This window comes from Coturnix japonica, chromosome 4, assembly GCF_054131305.1.
Source record: "Coturnix japonica strain WE chromosome 4, WE-NBRP24, whole genome shotgun sequence".
In the NCBI taxonomy this organism is placed as follows: domain Eukaryota; kingdom Metazoa; phylum Chordata; class Aves; order Galliformes; family Phasianidae; genus Coturnix; species Coturnix japonica.
In genome coordinates, this window is record NC_140666.1 from 52,725,989 (window position 1) to 52,750,065 (window position 24,077).

Genomic DNA, 24,077 nt, shown 5'->3' on the forward strand with positions numbered 1-24,077 from the left:
ACCCGCAGCTTTGCGATGCGCAGATGTAGCAACGGGTGAACGCGGTGATTTAATGCGGTGCTGAGGATCCGGCCAGATGCGGGCGGCGGAGGGAAGGAACAAAGCCCGGCAGGAAGGTGGCGGAGTTGCTCTGAGTAACCGCGGCGCTGCCGGCCCCGCACGGCACGTTAACGGCGGGGCAGGTTCACCCCAGCTGCTGGGCGGAACATCCACCCCCTGCTCGCCGCGGGGCTGACGCTCATCACAAGGCAGGAGGTGGCACACGCGGCCCTGCTCGGCGCCGCTCCCGGCGGGGGCAGCCCTGCAGGCGGGCCGTGCCCGTGTCCCGCCCCCGGCGGGGCGGCGGCGGCTACGTGCGCGGGGCGGCGCGGCTGGCGGTGTCGGCGGGGAGCCGCGGTTCGCCCCGAGCCCCGGCCGCGCCCATGGCGAGCAGCAGCGGCGGCGGCAGGTAGGGCGGGCGGGCGGGCGGCGCGGTGCCCGCTCCCCGGCCATGGCGCTGACGGAGCCCCCGAAGGCGGCGCGGCTGTGGCGCGACGCCGCCCTGCGCGCTCGGAAGCTGCGGGACGGCCCCGGCGAGCCCGAGCCCGAGCCCGAGCCGGATGAGGGGCCTCCGGGGGGCCCGCCGCCGCCACCCGCGGCCCGCCGCCCGCCGCTGGGAGAGCTGGAGGAGTTGAACCTGAGCGGGCGGGGGCTGGAGGAGCTGCCCGAGGAGGTGGGCGCCGCCCTGAGCGGGCTGCGGGTGCTCAGCCTGAGGCGCAACCGGCTGTGCCGCCTGCCCGCCGCCGCCCTGCGGCACCTGGGCCGCCTGGCGGAGCTGGACCTCAGCCACAACCGGCTGCGGGGCCTCGGCGACGGCAGGGCGCTGGCGGGGCTGCGGGGCCTGCGCAAGCTGAGCCTCAGCCACAACGAGCTGGGCGCCGAGAGCCCCGGCCTGCCGCCCCGCCTGGCCGAGCTGCCCTGCCTCGAGGAGCTCGACCTCAGCTTCAACCGCCTGCGCCGCCTGCCCGAGGGCCTGGGCTGCCTGCGGCACCTCCGCGCCCTCGACGTCGATCACAACCTGCTGCCCTGCTTCCCTGCCCCGCTGCTGGAGCTCGCCGCCCTGGAGGAGCTCGACTGCTCCGGCAACCGGCGCCTGGGGGCCCTGCCCGAGGGCATCTCTGCCCTGCGCCGCCTCAAGATCCTCTGGCTGAGCGGCACGGGGCTGTCAGCCCTGCCCGAGGGCCTCTGCCAGCTGGGCGCCCTGGAGAGCCTCATGCTGGATGGCAACCAGCTGCGGACTCTACCCACCGGCTTCAGTGGCTTGCAGCGGCTCAAGATGCTGAACCTCTCCTCCAATCTGCTGGGTGAGTTCCCTGCTGCCATACTGGCACTGCCGGGGCTGGAGGAGCTCTACCTGAGCCGCAACCAGCTCGCTGTGCTGCCTCCTCGCCTCTGCCAGCTCCGCCAGTTGCGCACCCTCTGGCTGGACAACAACCGCATCCGCTACCTGCCCGACTCCATCGTGCTCCTGCACAGCCTGGAGGAGTTGGTCCTTCAAGGCAACCAGATCGCCATCCTGCCCGAGGGCTTCGGGCAGCTCTCCCGCATCACCCTGTGGAAGATCAAAGATAACCCCCTCATCCAACCCCCCTACGAGGTCTGCATGAAAGGCATCCCCTACATTGCAGCCTACCAACAGGAGCTGGCCCAATCGCAGCCTGCCCTCAAACCCCGTCTCAAGCTGGTCCTCATGGGGTTGAAGGACGCTGGCAAGACCTTGCTGAGACGATGCCTGATGGAGGAGGATGGGCAGGAGGATGCGGGAAGCCTGGAAGCAGGGAACGCCCAGCCCCGAGGGTGTCCTGGGCAACAGCAGGACAGTGGCAGAGCAGCAGGGTGCTGCCCCATCCCTGAGGATGCTTCCGAGCGGCAGAAAAAATGTTCTCGTGTGCCATCCCACCAAGGGAAAGGAGAAAGGCTGTGCCCTGCGCCCTCACTGCCTCCGGATGCCTTCCAGGTTTCATCAAGACTGCGACTTTCGGGCAGCAAGGGCATTGAGGTGACGGACTGGACTGCAGATGTGGAGAGGGGCCTGACATTCATTGTGTATGAGCTGGCAGGGGACCCGACCTATTATGTGGTCCAGTCCTTCTTTCTTTCTCCCGGAGCGCTCTATGTGCTGGTGGTGAATCTGAGTGCCTATGTCCCTCAGCATTTCTACCCCTCCGTGGGCTATTTCTTGCACTGGCTGGGTTCCAAGGTGCCCCACGCTGTGGTGTGCATGGTGGGAACCCACGCTGACCTCTGCGCTGAGCGGGAGTTGGAAGAGAAGTGCCTGGACATTCATCACCAGATTGCCCAGCAGGAAAAGAGGGATGCTGAGGACCTCCAGAGCCTTGTTCAGCAGGTAGACGAGGCTCTGGGACAGGACTTTGACCTGCGCTGCTCCAGCCCTCACACTGCCTTTTATGGGGTCTCGGACAAGAACTTGAGACGAAAAAAAGCCCAGTTTCAGTATCTTCTCAACCACCGGCCTCAGATCCTCTCTCCTGTGCTGCCTTTCAGCTGCTGGGACCACTGCCAGGTGCGTCGCCTGCGGGACAAACTCCTCTCGGTGGCTGAGCACCGTGATATCTTCCCAAACCTGCACCGGGTGTTGCCCAAATCCTGGCAAGTGCTGGAGGAGCTGCACTTCCAACCACAGGCTCAGCAGCTGTGGCTGAGCTGGTGGGACTCAGCCCGGCTGGGCTTGCAGGCGGGCCTGACAGAGGACAGGCTCCAGAGCGCCCTGTCTTACCTGCACGAGAGTGGGAAGCTGCTCTACTTTGAGGAGCACCTCACGCTGCGGGAGTATGTGTTCCACAACCTGCCGCAACTCATCGACATCCTCAATGTTTTCTGCCAGCGGGATGCCACTGTGCTGCTCCAGAAACTTCTGAGTGATACCCACGTTGATGAGCTGAGGGCCACTCAGCTCCATCATTATGTGGAGGGCTTCTTGCTGCATGGCCTCCTCCCTGCCCATGTTATCCATCTCCTCCTCAAGCCCCATATCCAGAGCCGGGAGGACCTGCAGCTCATCCTGGAGCTGCTGGAGAAGATGGGGCTCTGCTACTGTGTCAACAAACCCAAATCCAAGCCTCTAAATGGGGCAGCCGCTTGGTACAAGTTTCCCTGCTACGTGAAGAATGAGGTGCCCCATGCAGAGGCGTGGATCAACGGTGCCAATCTGAGCGGACAGTCGTTTGTGGTGGAGCAGCTACAGGTTGAGTACAGCTTTCCCTTCATTTTCCCACCCGGCTTGTTTGCACGCTACAGTGTCCAGATCAACAGCCACGTGGTTCAGCGCTCGGATGGCAAATACCAGATCTATGCCTACCGGGGAAAGGTGCCGGTGGTGGTGAGCTACCGGCCTGCCCGGGGAGCCCTGCAGCCAGACACGTTGTCTATTGCTAGCCACGCATCCCTACCAAATATCTGGACAGCTTGGCAAGCTATTACTCCCTTAGTGGAAGAACTGAATGTCCTGCTCCAGGAATGGCCGGGCCTGTACTACACTGTGCACGTCCTCTGTTCAAAATGCCTTAAAAGAGGGTCACCCAACCCACACAGTTTTCCAGGTAAGGCACGACCTAACTTGCCTGTCATCCCTTCTGGAGTTTTGTGCCTTCTTTGAGGGGATTCTGCCATGTTTATGTGAGCTTGACCTTTACTTTTACCACCCTCCCTTTCCTGATGACTTGAGTCATAGAAGAAAATATTAGGGTAGCTCCAAGGAGACAGGCTTAAAATAACGCTATTCTGAGATAGGGGATTGTTATGTCCCCCTTTGCCCAGGCCTTTTTTCTCTGCTTTTTGGGTTCTTGTCCTAAGCAGTGGTCATCCATCATTGGGGAGGCCCAATCCTGTGCTGATACCGATTTCCTTGAATGGCTTGACATTTTTTCCTAAGTCCTTTATCCTGCAGCTTCACCTTTTTTGGAGCTGTTTGTAAACACAGAGATGCTTGACAGCACTTTGGTGTCCCCACTCCCACCCAAAAGCATTCCTCTGAGTGCAGGAAAGCTCCTGCTGGTACACAGTGGCTACGCTGATCTTTGTAGCCCCCTGTCATGCCCTCTTTTTTAGGAGAGCCTCTGACTCTAGCAGGAGGCATTCTTCCCTGCAAAGAGAAAGGTGCTCCATCTTCTTTGTTTAGGTCTCTCACCTGGAAGCGTTTCCCAGACTCTGCATTTGGGAGCTAATATTCCTTAATAAATATATATATATTTATTTTCCTTCCGCTCTCTCCTTTCTTCTAATGAAAAAATCATAATCTCTGGCACGTGACTATCCATGGTGCTTTTTAAATCTTTTGTCTATAAATTCATTATTTTATGAGCACTGTCTTCCAGCTGCATCTGTTTTACTTTGTGTGTATGCCTTTTCACCTGCGTTCTCCTGCTCCTTTGGTTTTGCTTTGGGGTTAGCTGATATGTATATCTGCTTGAAATGAATATCCACTCTGAGCTGTAAGCAATGCTCCATTATATGCCTTCCCTCCCCTCCCCCCCACCTCCAACCCTATGCTGGAGGTGTGTTGAAGCATTCTTTATTTGCAGGTAACCTGAAATTGTGAGGGAACTGGGGTGTGTGCTAAGTTAAAGCAAGCAGCAAAGCTGGATGGGTTCCTAGGCAATGTGAATCATAGAGTCACTGAATCATTTGAGTTGAAATCGGCCTTTAAAGGTCACCTAGTCCAACTCCCCTATAATGAACAGGGACACCTAGAGCTACATTGGGATAGTAGGGTGTGTTTAGATATTTGTATTTGTTGTGGTAGCTGATTTCATCTCCTAAGTGTGCTCTCTTCTGTTGGGGGCATTGATCTTAGGGTGGGGGGAACCCTGGCTATGGTACTCCCGTGGTCTTGCTGCTGACATGCTCAGGGCAATGTGATCTGCTTTCAGAAAAAAAAAAAAAAAAGAAAAAAAGAAGAAAGAAGAAAAATATATATATTAAAAAAATAGCTAAGAGAGCAAACAGTATGTTTGGGCATTAGCGTGGATATTGAAGATTCAGCTTTTGATGAAATCAGACCTGCCGTCATGCATCATTTACATGCGTGTGTGTTTCGCCACTGATCTTTTCTGACCCCATGGAGCTGCGGTTAAATGAGAAACCTGCTTGTCTGCTTGGGTGTTATTTAAATGGAGCCTGGCTATGACTTGTGTTGAGTGAAAAATGCAACCCCCAACCATTTGGAAGGGTATAGCCTGCATGCCTGCATTTGATCCAAAACAATGTTTGCTGTAGATATGCTCAGTGAATAAGAGAGCACTTAGCATCTTTGTGGGAATCATGAAGAAAAGAGGCTTCCCCCCCCCCCCAATTTTGTGGAACAGGATGTGTGAATATTTAAAGTGGAAGTGCTCTCATGTGAGTGTGTCATGGTTGGTGTCACTTGTGACAGCATGTGGGAAGGAAATGGTTCCAGTGTTAATAAAACATGCAGCAATGGAGATGTCTGTGTTTCTTTCCAAGCTCTTGCAGTGGAAATCCTGGCAATTACAGCGCTGCTAATTCTGAAGTAGGGCTGTGGTCTTTTTAGGACTTGACTGAAAAACTGCTTTGCAGTCTGTTGACCTTAATAAGGGAAATATTTCTGAGAAGACATTGCCAAATTTGTGCTCAGAATTGGAAGTGTAGTCTGGCTGTGTCTGCTTGTGCAATCTGTGTCGTCATTCCTGAAATCAGTGGCACATTTTTGGCCATCCAACACTTTTGTTGGAATCTCCTTCCAAAGGGGGGGATTCGCCTGTTCAGTAGTTGAGGGTTAATCTTTGCTTCTGCTCCAGACCTGCTTGTGCATGTATTCATTGTTTAATACACAGAAATCCAAGTACAATCTAGTGTGCACAGTAATGGTTAATAAGAATTGAGATTCTGGATTCGGTTTCTTAAACGTTCATTGCAAACAAATGATGAATAAAAAAACATCTAAAAAGGACCCGACAGGATCCTTTTAAGGAAGCTTTCTTGTTTGAAACGGCTTGTAGTTGGGTGAATCAGTAACCGAATTGGCATCCGAGTTGGAATCTGTGTGCTTGGAGGCTGCAGTCATCTGCTCAACCAGTAAGTGCTGTGTTGAATGTTTGGGTAGCTTTTTTTCCCCTTTCTGTTTGCACTACATGGAAATAAAAGGATCTTTTCCAGGCTGAAGAAAACAAATCCCTGCATGTACTGACCAAAAAAACCCAATTGTTTGCCATGTCAAGAAGGTGAGACCTTGGATGGATTGTCACAGATGCTGTAAAGCATTATGATTTTGTGCGTGATTTGATGTTCCTGGAGCAAAGGGCTTTTGGGTGGTGGTAGAGACAAAGTATGGACTGTGAGACTTTTGCATCAGGTTCTTCCGAGCTGTGCAGCCCACAAGGCATCCTTATGCCTTATGCGGCCTGTTAGGGTGGGGAAACAATTCTGTTTGTTCAGTGACTTGCTTTTTTTCCTGCCTGTGGAGTTGCCTGTATGAATGTAGGTAAAAGAAAGCCAAGAGTTGTGTGTTTTAGAAAGATACTGTTTCAAACATTACAATCATTTTCACAAATGTGCCAGCAAGTGGAAAGATACACTGTGTGTGATGCTCTCAGCCTGTCCTAATAAGAGAGATGCTACAATCCCTTTATCCTTTGTCCTGAGGCCTGGGAGGTCTCGAGTCTCTATTCCACCATCCTTGCTTCAGAGTTGAAGGGAAGCACGAATTCCCATGTCTGAGGTGGAGTCATGAGACTTTATCATGCTGTAGAGTCCTGCATTAAATGGGAAGGGAACAGGTGGGACTGGTTTTCACAGAAAGGGTCAGAAGCTGCTCCCAAGTTTGAGCAGCCTCCAAATGAGAGACTCACGTTAGGTGTCTAATTGTTCTTTTAATTAAATTGTAGGCAGTTGGCTTTTTTGCCAGGTGAAGCAATACCTCTTCATGACAGAGCCTGATGTTAGCATGTAGCAGTGTTTTCTCATCCCTGTTTGAGGGTGGAGTCTTTTTTCCCCTTTTTTTTTCCTAAATTTCCTAAAAAATTATTTTCAAATTAGGTGCTTCATTATTTGGGGCTCTTACAACCCCTCTAAGTGCCCGGCATGGTGTGAGTACTTGGCACCAGTCGTCTGGGTGGAAGGAGAATGCTGAGCTGAACCACACAAGTCAGGATGAGAACAGGCCTGTAATGAAGGAAACAAGCTTACAAGCTACAGTTGTGTTGTTACAATAATGATGTGTGTATATGGAAAGATCTAATTTGTATCTCCTGCTCTCAGAGCCTGGGGAAATGGGTTGGTGGTTCAAATGGGCGTCTCACTTAGCAAAGCTTCCCCCCAAGCTGTTTGTTCCTTAGCTGCTCATCTGGTCCTACTTCGTTCCACGTGGAGAGTCACCTCTGGACTTGGACTTGGGACTTCCATCGGTGACCCAGGGAAATGCTAGGTTTGGGTGTGTGCATCTTTGGTTTGGTTTGGTTAGTGAAGAAATGCAGATGTTTTGGTCTTCAGTGCATTACTGTTTGTGTGGTGGTTTTTTTTCATTCTCCTGCTGATGTCAGCTTTTCATATTTGAGAAGCTATAGGAAGTCTGTGCATCTTTGAGGGGAAAGCTTGAATGTGCAAGTATGTTGCAAGGTCATTTCACCTCCCAGGAGAAGATGGTGGGAGGCTGCCAGTGTTGAATCTTTGCTGCTTGGAGTTGTGCACCTTACTTGTTGTTGGGATAGCAACAAAAACCAACAAGCATCAGTTTAAATGTGGAAAAATCTGTTTGGTAGTTAATGCTGCACAGTGCTGTGTCTTGTATTTGCAGTATTGAGCAAATAGCAGTGGGCAGCAGCTCCACATGCTACTCACTAATCAGTGATCAGTTAATGGTAGCACATGTTAGTTGTTTGGCTCTTAAAAGCAGTTTGTCATGAGAGAAGATGTACTTAATGAAAAGCTCGGTGTCTATTGCAGAATTACCAAAAGTAGATACCCAGGCTTCCTGCTTGCAGAACCCAGCAGCAGCAATTGAATTTAATTTGGGATGTTCAGCTGCGGTGACTTTGAGGTTCTGCTGCAGCCGGCTGAGGTCATGTTGTACTTGTATTTTCCTGGCCGCAGATCAGACCTCTGTGATCTGGTCATGCCAAAGCTGCTGGTGGCATCGATACATGCTCACAGCCACCATGGTCAGGGGCAGCTTGCTCGTGGCCAGTGGATAGAGGCAGGATTGCACTGAGCTCTTTATGCTGGATGTGGTTTAATGCATAACCCTAACTGCAGAATATTTTTTTCCCCAGTTTCTTCCCACAGGTATTGTAGGAGCAAGTAACCTCCAGAGCAAGCAAAACTTTATTTCAGACCCTGTTCTGACCCACCTGTTTTTTTCTACTTGGTGACTTGGTGGCAATGTTTACATGGTCCAGGAAGGAGCTTTGTTATCACTGATCCTTTAGCTAGGAATAGTGATTTGTTTGGTAAAGCAGGCATCTCATTTTGACCATCCTGATGTTCATGTCTTTCTGCCCTCCATGCTGTCCTCATGTCTTTAAATGCTGTGTATAACTCAGTAGTTCCTATGCACATCCTCCTCCTCTACTCCATTACAGGGAAAAACAGCTTCACTGTCTGTCTGCTAAACGTTGCAGGATTATGTCCTCAACAGTAAAATGCAGCTGTACTTACTGCAGACTATAGTAGGGAATTATTCAAGGTATTGATGTCCAAGGCATTTGTTTTTACATAAAAAGGGCTGAGCAGCTGGGAGTTTGTCTGAATGGGACTTAGGGCAGTGACCATAATGATGTGTCCCCTTCCTTTTGTAATTCCTCATCCTCTTTTCTGTCTGTGAAGTGGAGAGTGGCAAACAGAATCCCTCCCTTAGCAGGGGCCTTCAGTCGTGGCTGGGCCCAGAGGAACCAGTGCAGATGAGATACTGAGGAGCTTCCAGAGCTCCTGGCAGGTATAGATCTGTGGGCTGGAAGGTACCTTGCAGTTGGCAGACTCACCCAGGAGTTGCCAAGAGGCCTGGAGAATTGTGCATCCAGACAACCTGCTTTCAGATTGAGCAAAAATTGTGTGCTGCTGTTGCTCAACAGGGAATTGTTCCTAGGCTCAAACTGGCTTTAAAGAACAATTTTATGCTGGACAGGGCTGTGTGTGCCAAAGCAGAGGATGCTTTGTGGCAGGTTTCCAGAGAAGGGAGCCTGCAGCCAGCACCAGCCCTACTTCACCATGTTACACAACCAGGAGAGCTTCAGCTCCCTCTGCATTTCTCTGGACCTTTCTCTTGAGTACATTTTCTTTGAGGTTTTGACACTCTTGTTTCAGATACTGATGCACCTGCTGGATGTGAAAAACTCTTGTGGCCAAATGACTCGGGATTATCAAAGTGGCTAAATTTAGGAAATTGATCAAAAAGAGCTTCCCCTTCTTGTGATCTGACGTTACGTTTTTCAGTCACTGTTATTTTTACTGTGGAACTGCTTACATCTGCTTTGATTGGGCACTAAGATGGTGACTTAAAAGCAATCCATCCCTGTAAAGTAACACAGGTGTGCTGCAGTGTCAAGTCTTTGTAGTTCTTCTAAGCTTCTAGTAGCCTGCTGTGCAGAATATTCAGTGTGTGCAGATGAAGATGATACCAGCCTCCCTCTGGCACTTCTGACATCCCAATTCCTTGGCCACGTGAGAGTATTGCATGGGGGATTATACTCGTGTGCCTTGACGTCATTGACAGCTCCAGTCAGTTCTTTGTACGTGAATTTGTGAGGATTGGGCAAGGGGTCTCACTTGTGTTGGTGGAGCCTGTGATCTTGCACTAATGGCATTTTTTATGCCAGCTTATAGTAAGTGAGAAGCTTGTCATTTCCCAGTGGAATGTGCATGCACCCGAAGGGAGTCCTTCAGACTCTGAGGTGATCGTTATTAGATTTTAGGAAGATTTTCACTGATGGTTGTGGAGGCGAATGGCTGCTGTGGTCAGCTTGGAGCCTCCTAGGAAAAGATGCTGAAATAAACAATAGAATCAAAGGATTATTTGAGTTGGAAGTGAGCCTAAAAGGCCATCTAATCCAACTCTTCTGCAGTGATCGGGGCCACCTAAGGCTACATCAGGTTGCTCAGAGCCTCATCTAGTCTGACCTTGAGTGTCTCCACGGATGGGGAATCCACCACCTCTGTGTGGGCAACAAAAACTTTTCCTCTTGTCCTATTACCACAGACCCTGCTAAAGAGTGTGTCCCCCTCTTTCATAGCCTCTTACGGAAGCTTAAAGGCTGTTATCAGATCTTCATGGAACCTTTTCTTCTCCAGGCTGAACTTAGTCCTTCAGAAGCATAGCCAAAGAGTTTTCTGGATGAAAGGAAACTGAGAGCCTTCCTTTGGGTTTTGAAGAAAGTAGCTCTCTCTTGCTTCTTTTTGTAGCAGAAAGCTACTGTGAAGCTTTTGAAGCTGCTTGTTATTTTTAACTTGTTCCATTTACTCCTTTTAAATAAATCACGTCTTTCATCTACAGCAAGAAGACAGCCTAGCGCATAATGTTCATGCACACATGCGCGCTTTGGAGTGCCTGCAGTGAAGCTAAACACAACGTTAAGAAAAGGCTGCCAAACAAGGCAAGGCAATGCTGCTAGTTTGCGATTCACACAGGGAGCTGATTTTTAAAAGTAAAAACCTTTGGGCTGAACCAGGTACAGTGAGAACAGGTGCCTGATGGTTCTGCTTTGGATACCATGATGGGCTGGCTGTGAGTGCAAGGCTGGCATTTTTGGCACTGCACCCATTCAAAAGCTGCAGTAGTGCTCTGAAACAGCACCTCTAGTAGAAAGTTGTGTCACAAAATAGCCTCTTGACTGTGAGCCTTGCATGTGATTCTGCTCCTGCGGCCATCCAAGTAGTGCAGGTGAGTGCTGGGCTGGGAGCTGAGTGAGAGCTGCGGCACTTCTGCTGCTTGCTCATGTACTGTTTGATCCCCCCGTTGCATAACACAGTGTGATGCAGTTAATCCGGTCATCGTTACAAAAGGATTTTAAACTGATTTTTTTTATTCAGCAGTCATCTTTAATAAAACCTTGCCTCGCTTGAAGGGCTGTTCTCCTCTTGTATGTTTAAGGAGGCTGAAAGATGGACAGGAACAACGAGTTCATGAAGAAGGAGCACAGATACCTCTGGCTGCCAGAAAGGTGCTGGGGGAGCCTAAAAACATGGGGCACGTTTCCTTTAGCACTAAGTTCGAAAGATCTTTAGGTACATAAACGTGAACATCCAGTGTGACTGTATTTTGTTTGCTTTTTTTTTTTTTACTTCTGGAGCACACTTTTTTTGCCTAGTGGAAAGAAAGATTCTGCTGGTTCTTGGCTGGCTTGCACTCTCCCTTGGCTTGAGCCAAGAGCAGTTGCTCCTTGTTTTTCTTAGAACAGTACGTTATGTGAGTTGGTATGTGGTAGATTTGCATCCTTGGCTGTGCTACTGCTTTGTGGAAAGTGCTCTAAGGTAACTCGTGGCTTCTGAGCAGCCCTGAAGCTTGCTGAAGCCCTGTCCTGGAGCCCCACTGCAGAGCATGGCACCCCTGGGGAGGTGCAGGATGATAGAGGAGGTGCTGGAGGAGTGAAATGTTTCCCTGGGAGACTGATGTGTTCCTTACAGCCCCCAAGGCTCTCTCCTGGTTCAGTGGCAAATGTGGCTGCAATGGGAGAAGCGCTTTTTAAGCAGCAGAGAAGGATGCTGCGCTTTATTTGGGGGCAGTAAAAACTCAAGACCAGATGGCATTTAGCAGGTGATGAACTCTGCGGGAGTTAAGCAGCAAAACTATTGTTTCTGAACTCACGTGACTTCTCATTTTGGAAGGCGTTCCAGTGGCAGAATAAAAGGGCTAAGAGTTGCTTTCAGCAAAGGTAGTAAAACAGTCTACAATGTTGTCCATAAATAAGCAGTTTCCCATAGGCAAAATATGTTTGCAAGCAAAAGTGAGTTATCACCTTGATTTATATCTCTTAGTTGTCACTCATTTGGGTATTAGGGAACAAGAAGGTTCAAAGAAAAGTGGTCAAATGATTGGAAATACTGGAGTTTCACTAAAAAAAAATAAAGAGGAAAAATAGATTTAAAAGATTAATCCTCATCTCTTCTGGAAAAGAGGACAAGAAGAAAAGGTTTTGGAAAGCTCTTACTAGTAAAGGGACAGACAGAGCTTTGTTCTTGACCGCTGAGCAGCGCTAATCCAGCAGCTTACTTGTACTTCAAAACCAGCAACTTTGTTAATAATAGAAGTACTTGAAATCAAATGGTATCTACTCAGCTGAAGCCATACCTGCCCTCTGTTTGCAGTGTGGTGTTATTTATTAACCAGGAGAAACTGGGTGACTGTAGAAAAAGCAGCAAGAAAACGTTTTGCTCAAATTGAACACACGTGTAGAATAAATCCTGCAATGTACGTGCACAGATCAAATTCCAAAGTACAGAGGCTTCTTAATAGTTTGAAATGGGGCTTCCCTTTCGTCTTTAAGGGATGAGTATGAGTTGGTTCAATTAACAGGTAAAATACCTTTTTGATGTAAGCCTGAATGGGAGCTAAGCTGATTAGACTGTGCTCCTTAAACCACTTGAGTGCTGGTGAAGGAATTCACTCTTTTGCATAATTGGCTCCCTGTTTTATTCTGAAGAATGGTATGCAGGGAGGGTTTAGAGTTTTGTGTGTGCTTCTCTCCTTAAGTGATCTGGAAGTGAATACTTGCCATGCAGGTTTGAAAAAGCAGCTCCCTCCTCCAATTCATTTTACTGTTCACATTGGGAGGGTTGGAATGGCTTTAAGGTAAGAAGAACAACCAATGGAGTCAAGTTGCTTTTATCTGGGAGGAGTTTATTTAATCTCCAGAAAAACTGTTGGGAAGCACAGGTATGTACACATCTTCTGTGTGTGTTTTGATTTGATTTGATTTTTTCAATTTCTCCCAACCCTCGGCTAGCTTCTGCCCAAAGAAAGTGTCTTATGTGCTTGCCTCATTCTCCTCTGTGTTCAGCAGGTGGTCAGACTGAGTCTTGCTCCTGCCTTATGACTAGCTAGCAGTCCATAGGGCAGAATCTAGTAAGCTCCTCATCTTTTTGGTCCCTTCCAGGAGCTGGCTTTTCATGTTGCCAGCTTTTAACGTGTTGTAACCCAAATCCAGGGAGCTGGCGCTAGCAAAATGCCAATTTGACCAGTCCCAGTCATTCCCTGCAGACATGGGAGAACATTGCCTGTTTGCTTTGTTTGTCAAAGTAATGGCTTTGAGAGCTTTTTTTAGACTCCATGTTTTCCTTCCAGTGGGACCTGCTACATTCTGATCCTCTAGATGGAGGAGAAAGCTCAACATCTCTTCTGTGCTGAGTGTAATAGCTTTGAGCTTACTTTGTTTGAAAGGTAGGCTGGTGGGAACTGTCTGTTTGTACTGGCTGAAGCTGCAGTGTCTGATATTCAGGTGGCTGCTCTTGTGTGCAGCCCTGCTGTTACTGGATGAGAGCAGCCAGACTAGTGCAGTTGGCAGCTTTCTTTCCATCTGGTCCCTGCTTTGCCAGGATGAAAAAGTGCCCAGCTATGGTCAAAAGGGTGGAATTAAAAATAACCAAAAGGTAGATTCTGGGCTTGGTTACTCAGTAACAGACCTCTTTCTATTTTGGGATGAAGATAATTTGCACTGAGCTCGTTATACTGTGACTCGCCCTTAAAATGCCTTGACAGTCAATTTCGTTCCAGCTAATAAGGTCCTAAAATGTTAATGAAGCAAATCAATTTTTCATGGCTTTGTATTGCAGTCATCTGAAAGAGCTGTGTTACAGCCTGCTGATTCCAGGATGCTTTTTAGGGCAGATATTAGAATGGTGATGAAATACTCAGCAATTTGGAGGATTTCTCATTTTCTGTTTCAGCTTTTCCCCAGCACCCACTCTCATTTTCATGTCCTATATATTTGTCCCCTGTGGCCGCCTCCTTTCTCCATTGTTGGCTCTCAGGAGCAGGGGCTGTTTGCTTCCACATGCCCCCTGCAGTAGGAAACACAAAGGATGAGCGCCTTACAGGACAGGGGACAGCAGAGCTGGACAAGAGGGGCTACTTATGCTGAAATACTACCTGAAGTAGATGGAGGACAAATCAGAGAAAAGGCATCGTGTTCATGTCAAAAATCAGTCTCCTCTCCTTCTGGCCCATCTGTTACTGAGATGGCAGTGCAACTGCATGAAACCTCTCTGTGAGCTGCAGAAAGAGGAGAGAGGTGTTGCTGTGTCATGGAGCCACACTGATAGCTGCCTGTGCTGGCTTAGGCATTAGGTATTCCTGAGCTGCTTCTTTCAGATCGTCAGAACAAGATAGAAGGGCTCACACCTTCACGACTTCTCCTGAGAGCTGCATCTTGATGGAGTTATTTTGATTATTTGCTTCTGCTGTCTCTGTTCTGGCTTGTGAGTATGGAGATGGGAAGTATGATATTGTCTGGTTTTGGAAATGCTGCTTTTTTTTGTTTTAATTGAGTTTCAGTTCCAGCTATAATTATGTGGCCCTGAGAAAAAAAATGTTTTAAAATGGTGTTTTGAGACGAACATAATGTTTTCCAAATGTTATTAGCATTAGTAGGGGTGAGCTCAGAGAAACCACTGAGACGTAAAATGAGATGCAGATTTGCATTTTGAATAATTGCCCTCCTTTAGCTGCTGAGCTGAGCATCTGAAATGCCTTCTACCCAAGTTCTCCACCTACAGGTACACTCAGCCCAGTGTCAGGAGCTTACCTGGAGCTTTTGCAACTATTGAGTTGTGATGGTGTTCTCTTCTGCTGTGACAGTGAGAGGTCAAGTGCTAACTGACTGTCATGAACTGGGAAAGGAAGGAGGGTGTTTGGTGTTCCTGTGACCAAGCTGGTATTTGTGTGATCAAGTTTATGGCTAAACTTGGAGGCTGCAGTATCCAGGGAGGACATCTCTCCATGTGTCTCACCAGGCTGGCTTTCAGGGAGGCCTTGCAGAACATCTGCCCCTAGGGTGATGGTCTCAGGGCTTCTTGGGCTTGAAGGGCAGCGTGGGCGATGTCAACAAGGGCAGTGCTGGGGCCTGTGCTGAGCAGGGCGCTCTGCAGTTGACCTGAGGTTCTCTGGCCTGGTGTGCAGTGGTTCTGCATCCCAGCAGTCCTGGCTGGAAAGCAAGGGAGAAGATAATTAAGTCCTCGATTGGAGGTCTCTATGCAACCCCCTTGCTATGAGCAGGGCCAACCCTACAGATAAATAAGGTTGCTCAGGAAATAAATGAAGGATAGTGCAGAATTGTAATTTTCTATTTTTGTGCTTCAGATGTAGGCAGTGCTTTAAGACACAATTAAAAATTCATACCAACAGGGAGTAGTGCTTTTTGGAGTGCAGTCCTTGAGAATAAGTTTATGCGCGCTGTACAGCAGCATTTGCAGGAAGCGGCTTTTATGTTTCATCCAAGTCAAGAGTGGTGAAGACAAGATTTAAATGACCTGAAATAGAAGCAGGCTTGTTATGAGACACAGCACAGAGAAGGGATTTGGGGTATGAAAGCAAAAGAGCAGTAAAGCTACAAAAGCAAGGATATGACTGCAGCAGTTTGGGGGTATGGAATAGAATGAGAGGGCAGTGATGAGGCAGGGCAGGATGTAGGAATAAGTTCTGTGTTCCTATTGTGAAGCATGGCTGATATATCAAGATCCCAAGAGAGAAGGATGATGTGAGCAGCAGCATGCAGCCAGGGCTTAGATCCTGCTTGTCCACTGCTTGCTTGTTGTCCCAGATCCTTACTGACACCACAGAAATGCCATTGGGCTCGTACTGTGCAAATGTATCCTCCTGACAGCTCTATGAGAAAGGAGATGGCCTGGCGGGCTGCAGCAAAATCTCTCAGCTCTGTGCCCTTGCTGCAGATCATTGACATGTGGACAGGGAACCTTGTGCCACCTAGCATACCTGTGGCACTGGAAGCTGTGTAGAAAATGCAGCAGAAAGCAAAAGCCTGGGTGAAATTTTCCTTCCTTCATGCAAAACCCTTCTGTCTGTTGGAAAGCCAAGTAGGCATACAGCTGGGCTTGTCTGTCTGCCAGCACAGAGCAACTGAACACTGATGCAAGTGCTTTCCTTTCTTACTGTCAGCGTCCCTCTAAACCATCTGATCTGTCACGGATATCTGGCATTTCATGGGTATTTCCTATAGGCCAGCAAAATGTGCTTTGAAGCATGCATGGTCTGATTGTTGGCAAGGGCTCTGAAGAAGTCATCTCAACCCAAATCACAACTCAAAAACAGAAGGAATAATGGAGCTGCCTCTGCATCTGACCAAAAGCTGTACACCAGGAACACAGGGAGGAAATATGGCCATATCTTCCTTTTGTGGCAATACACAACTGCTCTCTGGTGCAGGCAGTTATCCTCACCTCTCTGCAGACATTGGCCTGGCCCAGGTATCCAGCATGAGTTTGTGTCTGTGCTGTTGCAGGGCTACCCTTCAGAGCAGAACAGCAGAACTGATGTTTCCTTTTGTGATGCTTATGGAGGAGTGTGCAATCAGAATACAGACTGGCTGGTCTGCAAGTAGGTGCAGAGCAAGTGCTGCAGGCATGGGTTGCTCTAGGTACAGTTATACATAAATTAAACCAAATAATCACCACCACATGCCAAGGATTTAGCTTTTTCCTTTGTATCAGTGCAGTACTTCATTGGGTCTCCTCAGGCTCACTGCTGAAGTTTGTGTGAGCACGAAGCCAAGCACTCATGGTCATGGTGGCCTCAATGGCAATCTACAGGGGAAGGTGAGGCTATGACGAAGAGGACACTTGCTTGAAGAGCTGTGGGAAGATGGTTGCATGCAAACCAGGCATCTGTTTTGCCCTGAAGCAATCTCTTCTGCATGAGAATTCTCCCCCTAGGGATTCTTGAAGTGGGAACGCAAAAATGGGAACAAAGGCCTAAGCAGGCAGTCTTACTGCACTTTAAGATCTAATGGATATTAGCCATACCTTTACAGCACGTAGTGGTGTGCCAACGTCATGACTCATGTTTAGAACTGGTGTTTTCAGTACTGTTAGCAAAACTGCATCTGGAAAGTCTACCTGGGGCTGGAAATCTGGGAGGCACCAGGACACAGAGTGACTCTGTGGTGTGCATACTTGCTGAGACACATCACTGCTTTCAGCATGTGACAGCTCACATAATTGAGGACGCTGCCTTGTAGGTTCAACTTTGAATTGCAAATACTGTCACGATTCATCTGTCTTGGTGGCTTAAAAGCTGCTCTGCCACTTCAGGTTTGAGTGTGGGTGTGAGAGGAGGGTAGGCAGTCAAATCAAATGTGGTTTCAGCTTCCAGACTGGGGGTTAAACTGGATCTGCTGGTCCCAAAGGTGGGCTCTCCTTCTGGAGGAGCTGTGTTTGTTCCCTGCCAAACCCTCCTTGCTGCTTTGATGATACCAAATGATGTCTTCTGAACCTGCTGGGAAAAATGAAGTTTTTCAGATCTGCTTTTTCACAAAAGCAGGAAGAGAACCAGTGTGAGAAGGAAAGGAGAGAGTGGCATCTGGGGGGCTTCAAGAATAGTGGGGCTGATTGCTAGTGTGCTGCCCTGCACGGATTGGGCTGTTGTTCTTGGGAGCCAGACTTTTCTTCTGTTTTTCTTGAGATACCAAGCAAGCAAGGCTAGACACTTGGAGCCATTTTTCTGCTGTTCTTTGTATAACAGCAGAAGGATTAGCTGAAAGTGCATTTTACAGTAGGGAAGTCCAAGGACCTGTGCCCTGCCCTGGACTACATGCTGCGAGGGTGCCAGCTTGGCACAAGGACAGCAGAGCTGACGCAGATCATTCAGCAAAGGATTAACATGTGCTGTGAGGAACCCCTGCTGCTCCCGACTCACAGGGCTGGTATCGTCTCCATGAGGGAGCAGCTGACAGCTTGGAGTTGGGATTTGCATGCTCAGCAGGGTATGGGGTGGCCCAGAGCCCTGGCAGGAAGCAATAGCAGTCTGACAGCAGCTGTTCCCAGGGAGAAGGGAATCCTATTGCCTATTTTGACTTTGCTTTTAAATATTATTCTGGCAGTTGCCAGAGGTACACTGTGGCTGCTCAACCATAGCAGGACAGCAGGATTTCTCCAGCTTCTGGGTAGCTCCATGAGGAACAGCTCAGAATTTGCAGTACTGGAGCCAACAATTGGATAGGCACGGTGACTAGGGTTGTTTGGGATTAAAACAGGAGATACATAAGGGTCTAAAAAAAGGTCAAGCATGCTGGTTTGAGGTCCCCCTTAGAATTTATTGGAGGGCTTGAACTGAGGGACAGATGCTTTTTTGTGGGTGTGGATGGCTGTAGAATGCAGATATGAACAATAGGACTTGTATCTGTAGCTTCATCTGTCTACTAATTATCCTGCTGATGCTACAGGTCAGCTCCTTCCCTTGCTTGCAGCTTGAAGGTAGACTTCTGGATCCCGTCTGCCCCCAAAGCCTAATTAAAACACCTACTCCTAAAAACCTCCCTCTCATTAGGCCCCACGTAGATGCTATGAATCCCCGAGGAGCTCTCAGATCTGTGTAGTGATTTAAAGCAGACACGGGAAACATGGCAGATGTTACATTTCTGAGGAGCAGTATATCTGCAGGCTGTAATCATCAGGACATTCACCATGGTTACGTGGTTGAGACGTGCTGGGGTTGCAGGAGCAGGGAGCCCACATATAGTGCTTACTTGCATTGATTGTGGATGTTTGCTTGGGGGGAAGGGCATGCTAAAAGGATGTCTAGCAAATACTTGCCTTGTTCTTATTCTCTTCCTTTATTCACAGGAGAACTGCTGAGTCAGCCAAGACCAGAGGGACTGACGGAGATCATCTGTCCTAAGAACGGCAGCGAGCGAGTTAATGTTGCCTTGGTTTACCCCCCCACTCCTACTGTGATCAGCCCTTGTTCCAAGTGAGCCCTGAAAGCAGCCCCCACTCCTCTCAGTACACACCAGAAAGCCTATGTAAAACAATGTCCTTGCTAAGCGTTTTCTGGAAGGTAGCAGTTCCACAGCTCAGGGACGGTTCTAATTATGTGTGGTTGCAGGCAGACTGCTCAAAGGAGGGGAGTCAAAGTAAAGTGGGTCGAGGTGTTCTCTGAGCTGTGTTGTGACAGATAAGGAGATAATATTATGCATAAGTTTAGGTAGAAAGAAATCTGGAGTTCTCTATCCCACCCTGTGCTCCAAGCAGAGCCACCCTCACAGCTGGGTCATGTTGCTCAGGATCTTGTATGGGTGAGAGGTGATGATGATTGCTAAGTATGGAGGTACTACCATTGTGTTGTGCTGTTCTCTTTGGTTAGAGTTTATTCCTTCTGTACCATCAGTTCCCTCTGTTTCAGCTTAGCCTTTTACCATGATGAAGATGTGCTTGTGTTGAAATCTGGTGGAGAACATGTCAAAGCTAAGTGGCCCCAAGTTTGTGGTGGTGCATGGGGCTGCCTGTTTTAGGTGCAGCACTATGCACTTGTCCTTTGTGTTCAAGGGAATTTGGCAGGTAGCATTGAGGAGCTTGAGAGCAGCTTAGGTGATAGATGACTGTTGAACTCTGTGTTAAGGAATCCTTCAGTGCCTGCTTGAAGCTGGAAAGAAGGTAGCTGCTCTGATCCTGAGCCACAGGCTGCAGCAGCTCCTGCTGCTAGTCTTCCTGTGTGTGTGCTTGGCATAGCATCCTTTCTAATCCCAGGTTACAGTGTTTGTTATACTGTGCTGTCACCTTTGTGCCTGTGTACTTGTCCCCCCATCCTGCATTGTGACCTCCATAGTGTCTTAACACCATGTCCTACTTTCAGTCAGTCTCTTGGCAGGAAACATGTTCTCAAAAAGGCCTGTCTTATTTTTAATAAAAGTGCTCTCCCTCCTTATTTAGCAGCCTAGAGAAAATTCTGTATCTTAAATTATTAATCACAAGGATTATGAACCCTGCCGCTCTTGCTTCACCACCATTTCTCTCTGCTTTCCTTCTCCAGATAAATCATCAGTACTGGTGCCAAAGGTTTTCCACCGGGGAGGAATGTGGCTGATGCTCTACAGTGCTCCCATCTCCAGTTGTGGAATTGCATGCTGACAGGGATCGGTGGTAATTTGGGACTCTGAGATGCCACAGGGCAGGGGCAGTTCGCAGGTTCAGGCTTCATGGCTGGAGTGGACATGGTCACCTGCAAGCTGGGGATGACAACGAGACATGGAGCAAAGCAATTGCTGCAGATGGCAGGGCTGCCAGCCAGAAGAAAAGCACTGGGGAAAGGATTCTGTGGACCCATTGATTGCGTATTGAAACTCATTGGGATCTCATGATGAATGTAAAATTGTTCTTGGTACCATTTACTTCAGACCTGCTTGGAGGAAAATCTCTTGAAATGAGCTGTAGCAGAATTCCCTGGATTTGTTCCTGGACAAGTGAGTTTTGTGGCAGTTGGCCAAGGCTTTGTGGGAAAGGGGGGTTGGTTCTGTGAAGCCTCTGAAATTGTTTCAGTGCAAAACCCTGGGCTGTGTCCCACACAGCAGGATCAGGTCATGGCCTGCAGTGCAGGGGGAAGAGCATCCTAGGAAATGTTTCCTGCCTTATGCAGTCACTTATGCTCTGCTACACAGTGGTAAGGATGTGTTGGAGGAGCAGGCAAGTTGGGACCTGCTGTGACATTCTCCTGAATTCTGGTCCTTAAAATATCAGCCTGGCTGTAAATAGCCCCTTTGTCAGGAGCTTAACATTGAGAAATGCAGAGCAGAGTCTGTTCTAGTAGGAAATTGTGGGGCCCAGGTGTAAAGAAGAAAGCCATTGTTTCTAACTTCAGCATGGAAAGCAGCCAAATAAAAGCTCAGTCAACTTGCTGTCTTTTTGGAGTATCATTCCAGCCAGGAGGGAGCCTAGGCTCAGCCTTCAAGTGTCATCCTGCCACCTCTGGCAATGGGCTTTTAAACATTTCTAGTACCAGTAAGAAGCATTAATGGTTGTGCTTCTATACTGCTATAGCTAAACTCACTAGGAATTGCCTCTGGTTGCAGGAGCGAGGTAAGATCTTTCCAAATGGTGCTCAGAATAGTTCTAGAAACCTTACCCAAGTTTTCTGCCCGTGAAACATGGAGAGTCCAATATCGTTAGAAACTATGTTAGAGCATTGTCTGCAGTCACCTCCTATGCTGGGAGGGCTTCTCTTCCTGTCTCGGCTGCTACTCACATCTCTTTCCATCCTCTGTAGGAAGAAAATAGTGATTTATTGCTGAGCTGTTGCGTGAAGTCCACATTGCAAAGATATCGCCCACTGGAATCCTTCTCCAGACAGGAGATCAGCTTCCCTGTGCGCCCAGCTGGTGTGGGAATCAGGAGTGCTAAAGGAGCAAGAGGACAAAGCAGACACCTTACAGCCCGCTCCATGGGACTGCAGCCCTGCTGCCACCTCATCAGGAGCTCAGCGTTACCTGGCCTTTGTAGGCAGCGGGCACCCAGCCTGTTCCATGTACTGAAGCCATAATGCTGGGAGTATGGCAGTGTGGAGATCAGTCGAGTTACTTAATGTGAAATTGGGATCACTCATCCGCCCACTGTTTAGTAACTGGTGTAACTGTTTTCATCTTTGTTTTTTTTTTTTAATGTGCTAAAGCCATTTAATTTTCTATGCAGCTCAGAAATGTCTCCCCTTTGCAACTGCCAAGTGAGAGATCTGTGCAGGAAAACCGTGCCAAGTGGCTGCCAGCCCTTTTGGTTTTGCTGCTTCTCTCTTTTAAGGATGTATCCTGGAATCCTCTGCACACAGCATCCCTTTGCTGAGCTCCTGTCTCTTAGACTCCACGCAGCATCACTGAGCCCCAGGGATTAGTGCCCTGTATGTCTGAAGGAACTTTCATTTTTCTTGAGTCAAGCCTTAAGGAAAGAGGGCTTGAAGATGTTGTTCTAAGAGCAGAGATATCCAGTTCAGAGCATGCATTCCTACTCTGCCCTTGTCCTCACTTTGAAAGTTATCAAACTGTTAGAAAAGGGCCAAGGCCTCTGCAGAGCACCCTGCAGACTTTACAGCAAGCTTACAATGAAGAAAGAGGGCAAATAGGACTGGGGCATCAGTTGTCTCCCTGTGGAACTGATGGTGACTGTAACCCCTTTGGAAGAGGAGAGGAATCTCCTGACACTTGATCCTCACTTCACTCAAGAGGGCCGTGTGCTGGTTTTGCTCATTGGTTTGCAGACCTCTTGCTTGCTAACCAGTTGATTTCATGTTAAAACTGGTGCACATGGACTTGGGAGCAGACCTGTAGGGCTTTCAGCACCTGGAGCTCATACTGGAGTATCTTGTGTTACTTGGAAGCAAAACGTGGGATTCAAACATGCATCCGTCCAAATGAAACTCTTGCAATAGCAACCTTGCCTTCTGCTGAGTCTGTGTAACACTGAAGAAACTGCATGTCCCAAAGCAGCATCCAGATACGTTGAGGTAGAGCCCAAAGGGTAACATGGTATATCTAGCTCATCTTAGGGCTTGCAGGAGTTCTTGGAGCCTTCTGACAACTGCAGGGGAACCTAAGGGGTGTGGGATCACTCTGTTTTAACTCTGTTGAAGGCAACAAGGTCATAGAAATAAGATGGGTTCAGCCCACTACACTGCCGAGATGGATTTGACTAGTGCCCTTTCTGCATTTTGTCTCTGCTCTGAGTTTGGGAGATTCAACTTTAATGCAGAACAGAAAATGGCATCAGATTGGGTGTTATCCTGCCTTGTGGCCTCTGAAATCAAAAGGATGAGACTGGGATCTGTGGAAGTACACGTTCTCTCCCTTGCAGCATCCTCAGGTGTGCTCGGCTGTGCCGTAGCACTGGAGCTTACGTAGGATCCCTGTCCCTTTCCCATTTCTCCTTTGGTCTTCTGATCTAGTTAAAGTTTGTTAGAGCAGCAGGAGTCCCTTGCTGTGAAAGGCAGATGTGGCTTTGTTAAAGGGAACTGCAGTTGTTATTTAGGAGTTCACTAAGTGATGTGGAAACCCTCCAGCTTGCTCCTACAGAGCCAGATGCTGGAGCTCAGCTCCAATCTTTGGTTGGGATCTTGGGCTGCCATCCTTGGAAGGGCAGTGTGGGGAGTTGGAGATGCTGCACCGCAGTAAGCACAAGAAGAGCCAAGGCCTCAGTGTAGCACTCACCACGCGCTTCGTGGCTCAGTTAATGAACTGTAATTGCAGGTATTCACATAAATCTGCGTACCTGGGCAGGATTCTGCGCACACACACACATGCATGCCCAGACATACACGCACCGCACCGACACATCCTCACCAAAACAACAAAATAAAAGTGATTCTGAATCTCAAGGAGAAGCTGAGCTCTTTGCTTTGTGTTCCAATTCCACTTCTTGGGTCCTGCCTCTGGGGCGGTCTGGGATTAATTGCAGCCTTGCTTTTTGTTGAAGGTGAAATGGAGCTACTCGTGAGAGTGCTGGAATGGGCTTTTACAGGGAGGAAGGAGCACCCTGGAACTATTGCTGTGCTCTCCTGCAGGCTTCTGGCTGCAAACTGTTTAGGAGCAATTGGCTTCCTGGGTGCATGTGCCCAGGCCTGCCTGAGGTGGGGCCTGGCTGCAGCTCCCAAGAAATGATGTTGATATTTGCAGAGAAACCTCCTGGGTGGGATTTTCTACCTGGGTGGCTTTCCTTACAGCTGGAGAAGTGGATTTTCCTCCCTATTTCACATTCTTTTGTAGGATTCAGCCAGAAGTGTGGGGACAAGATGCCGCCCTGTGACCCCGGGATTCCCCTTGAAAGGTGGCAGCGAACCGGGGTTTGAAGGGCTCTGTTGTGCCTGTCGGGAGCCCTTGGTTCCAATAGGGTGGACCTATGCACAGAGTCTGGCCAACATCTGCCCCCACCAGCCTGATGCTGGTGCTTAAGTTTCCCTGGGAGTTACCAAGTGTGCTTTGAGATGAGGCTAATGGCAAAGGGATGTAGGGGCTGCTATCCGTACCCGGACCGGAGCAGCCCGGTGCATGGCACTACTCCCATCCCTGCCGTCTCCGCAGGCGCAGGCGCACACGGCCCGCCCCGGCCATCACCAACGGCCCGACGGGAGGAGGCGCTGAGCCCAG

General features: G+C 49.0%; 1 protein-coding gene across 2 annotated transcripts; it reads left to right on the forward strand.

The window, feature by feature from the left end:
• On the forward strand, positions 1-23,308 carry MFHAS1 (multifunctional ROCO family signaling regulator 1). Of its 2 annotated transcripts, XR_001554999.3 has the most exons (4): positions 1-3,599; positions 18,799-18,925; positions 19,985-20,414; positions 21,215-23,308. XR_001554999.3 is itself a non-coding variant. In XM_085546809.1 (2 exons), the coding sequence occupies exons 1-2, from the start codon at positions 491-493 to the stop codon at positions 18,927-18,929; spliced, it is 3,240 nt and encodes a 1,079-aa protein (XP_085402935.1). In that variant the 5' UTR covers positions 1-490. The 2 variants fall into 2 exon arrangements, 1 of the variants encoding a protein (XP_085402935.1); XM_085546809.1 differs by lacking the exons at positions 19,985-20,414; positions 21,215-23,308 and having other exon boundaries at positions 18,799-18,929.
• Positions 23,309-24,077: the final 769 nt, after the last annotated feature.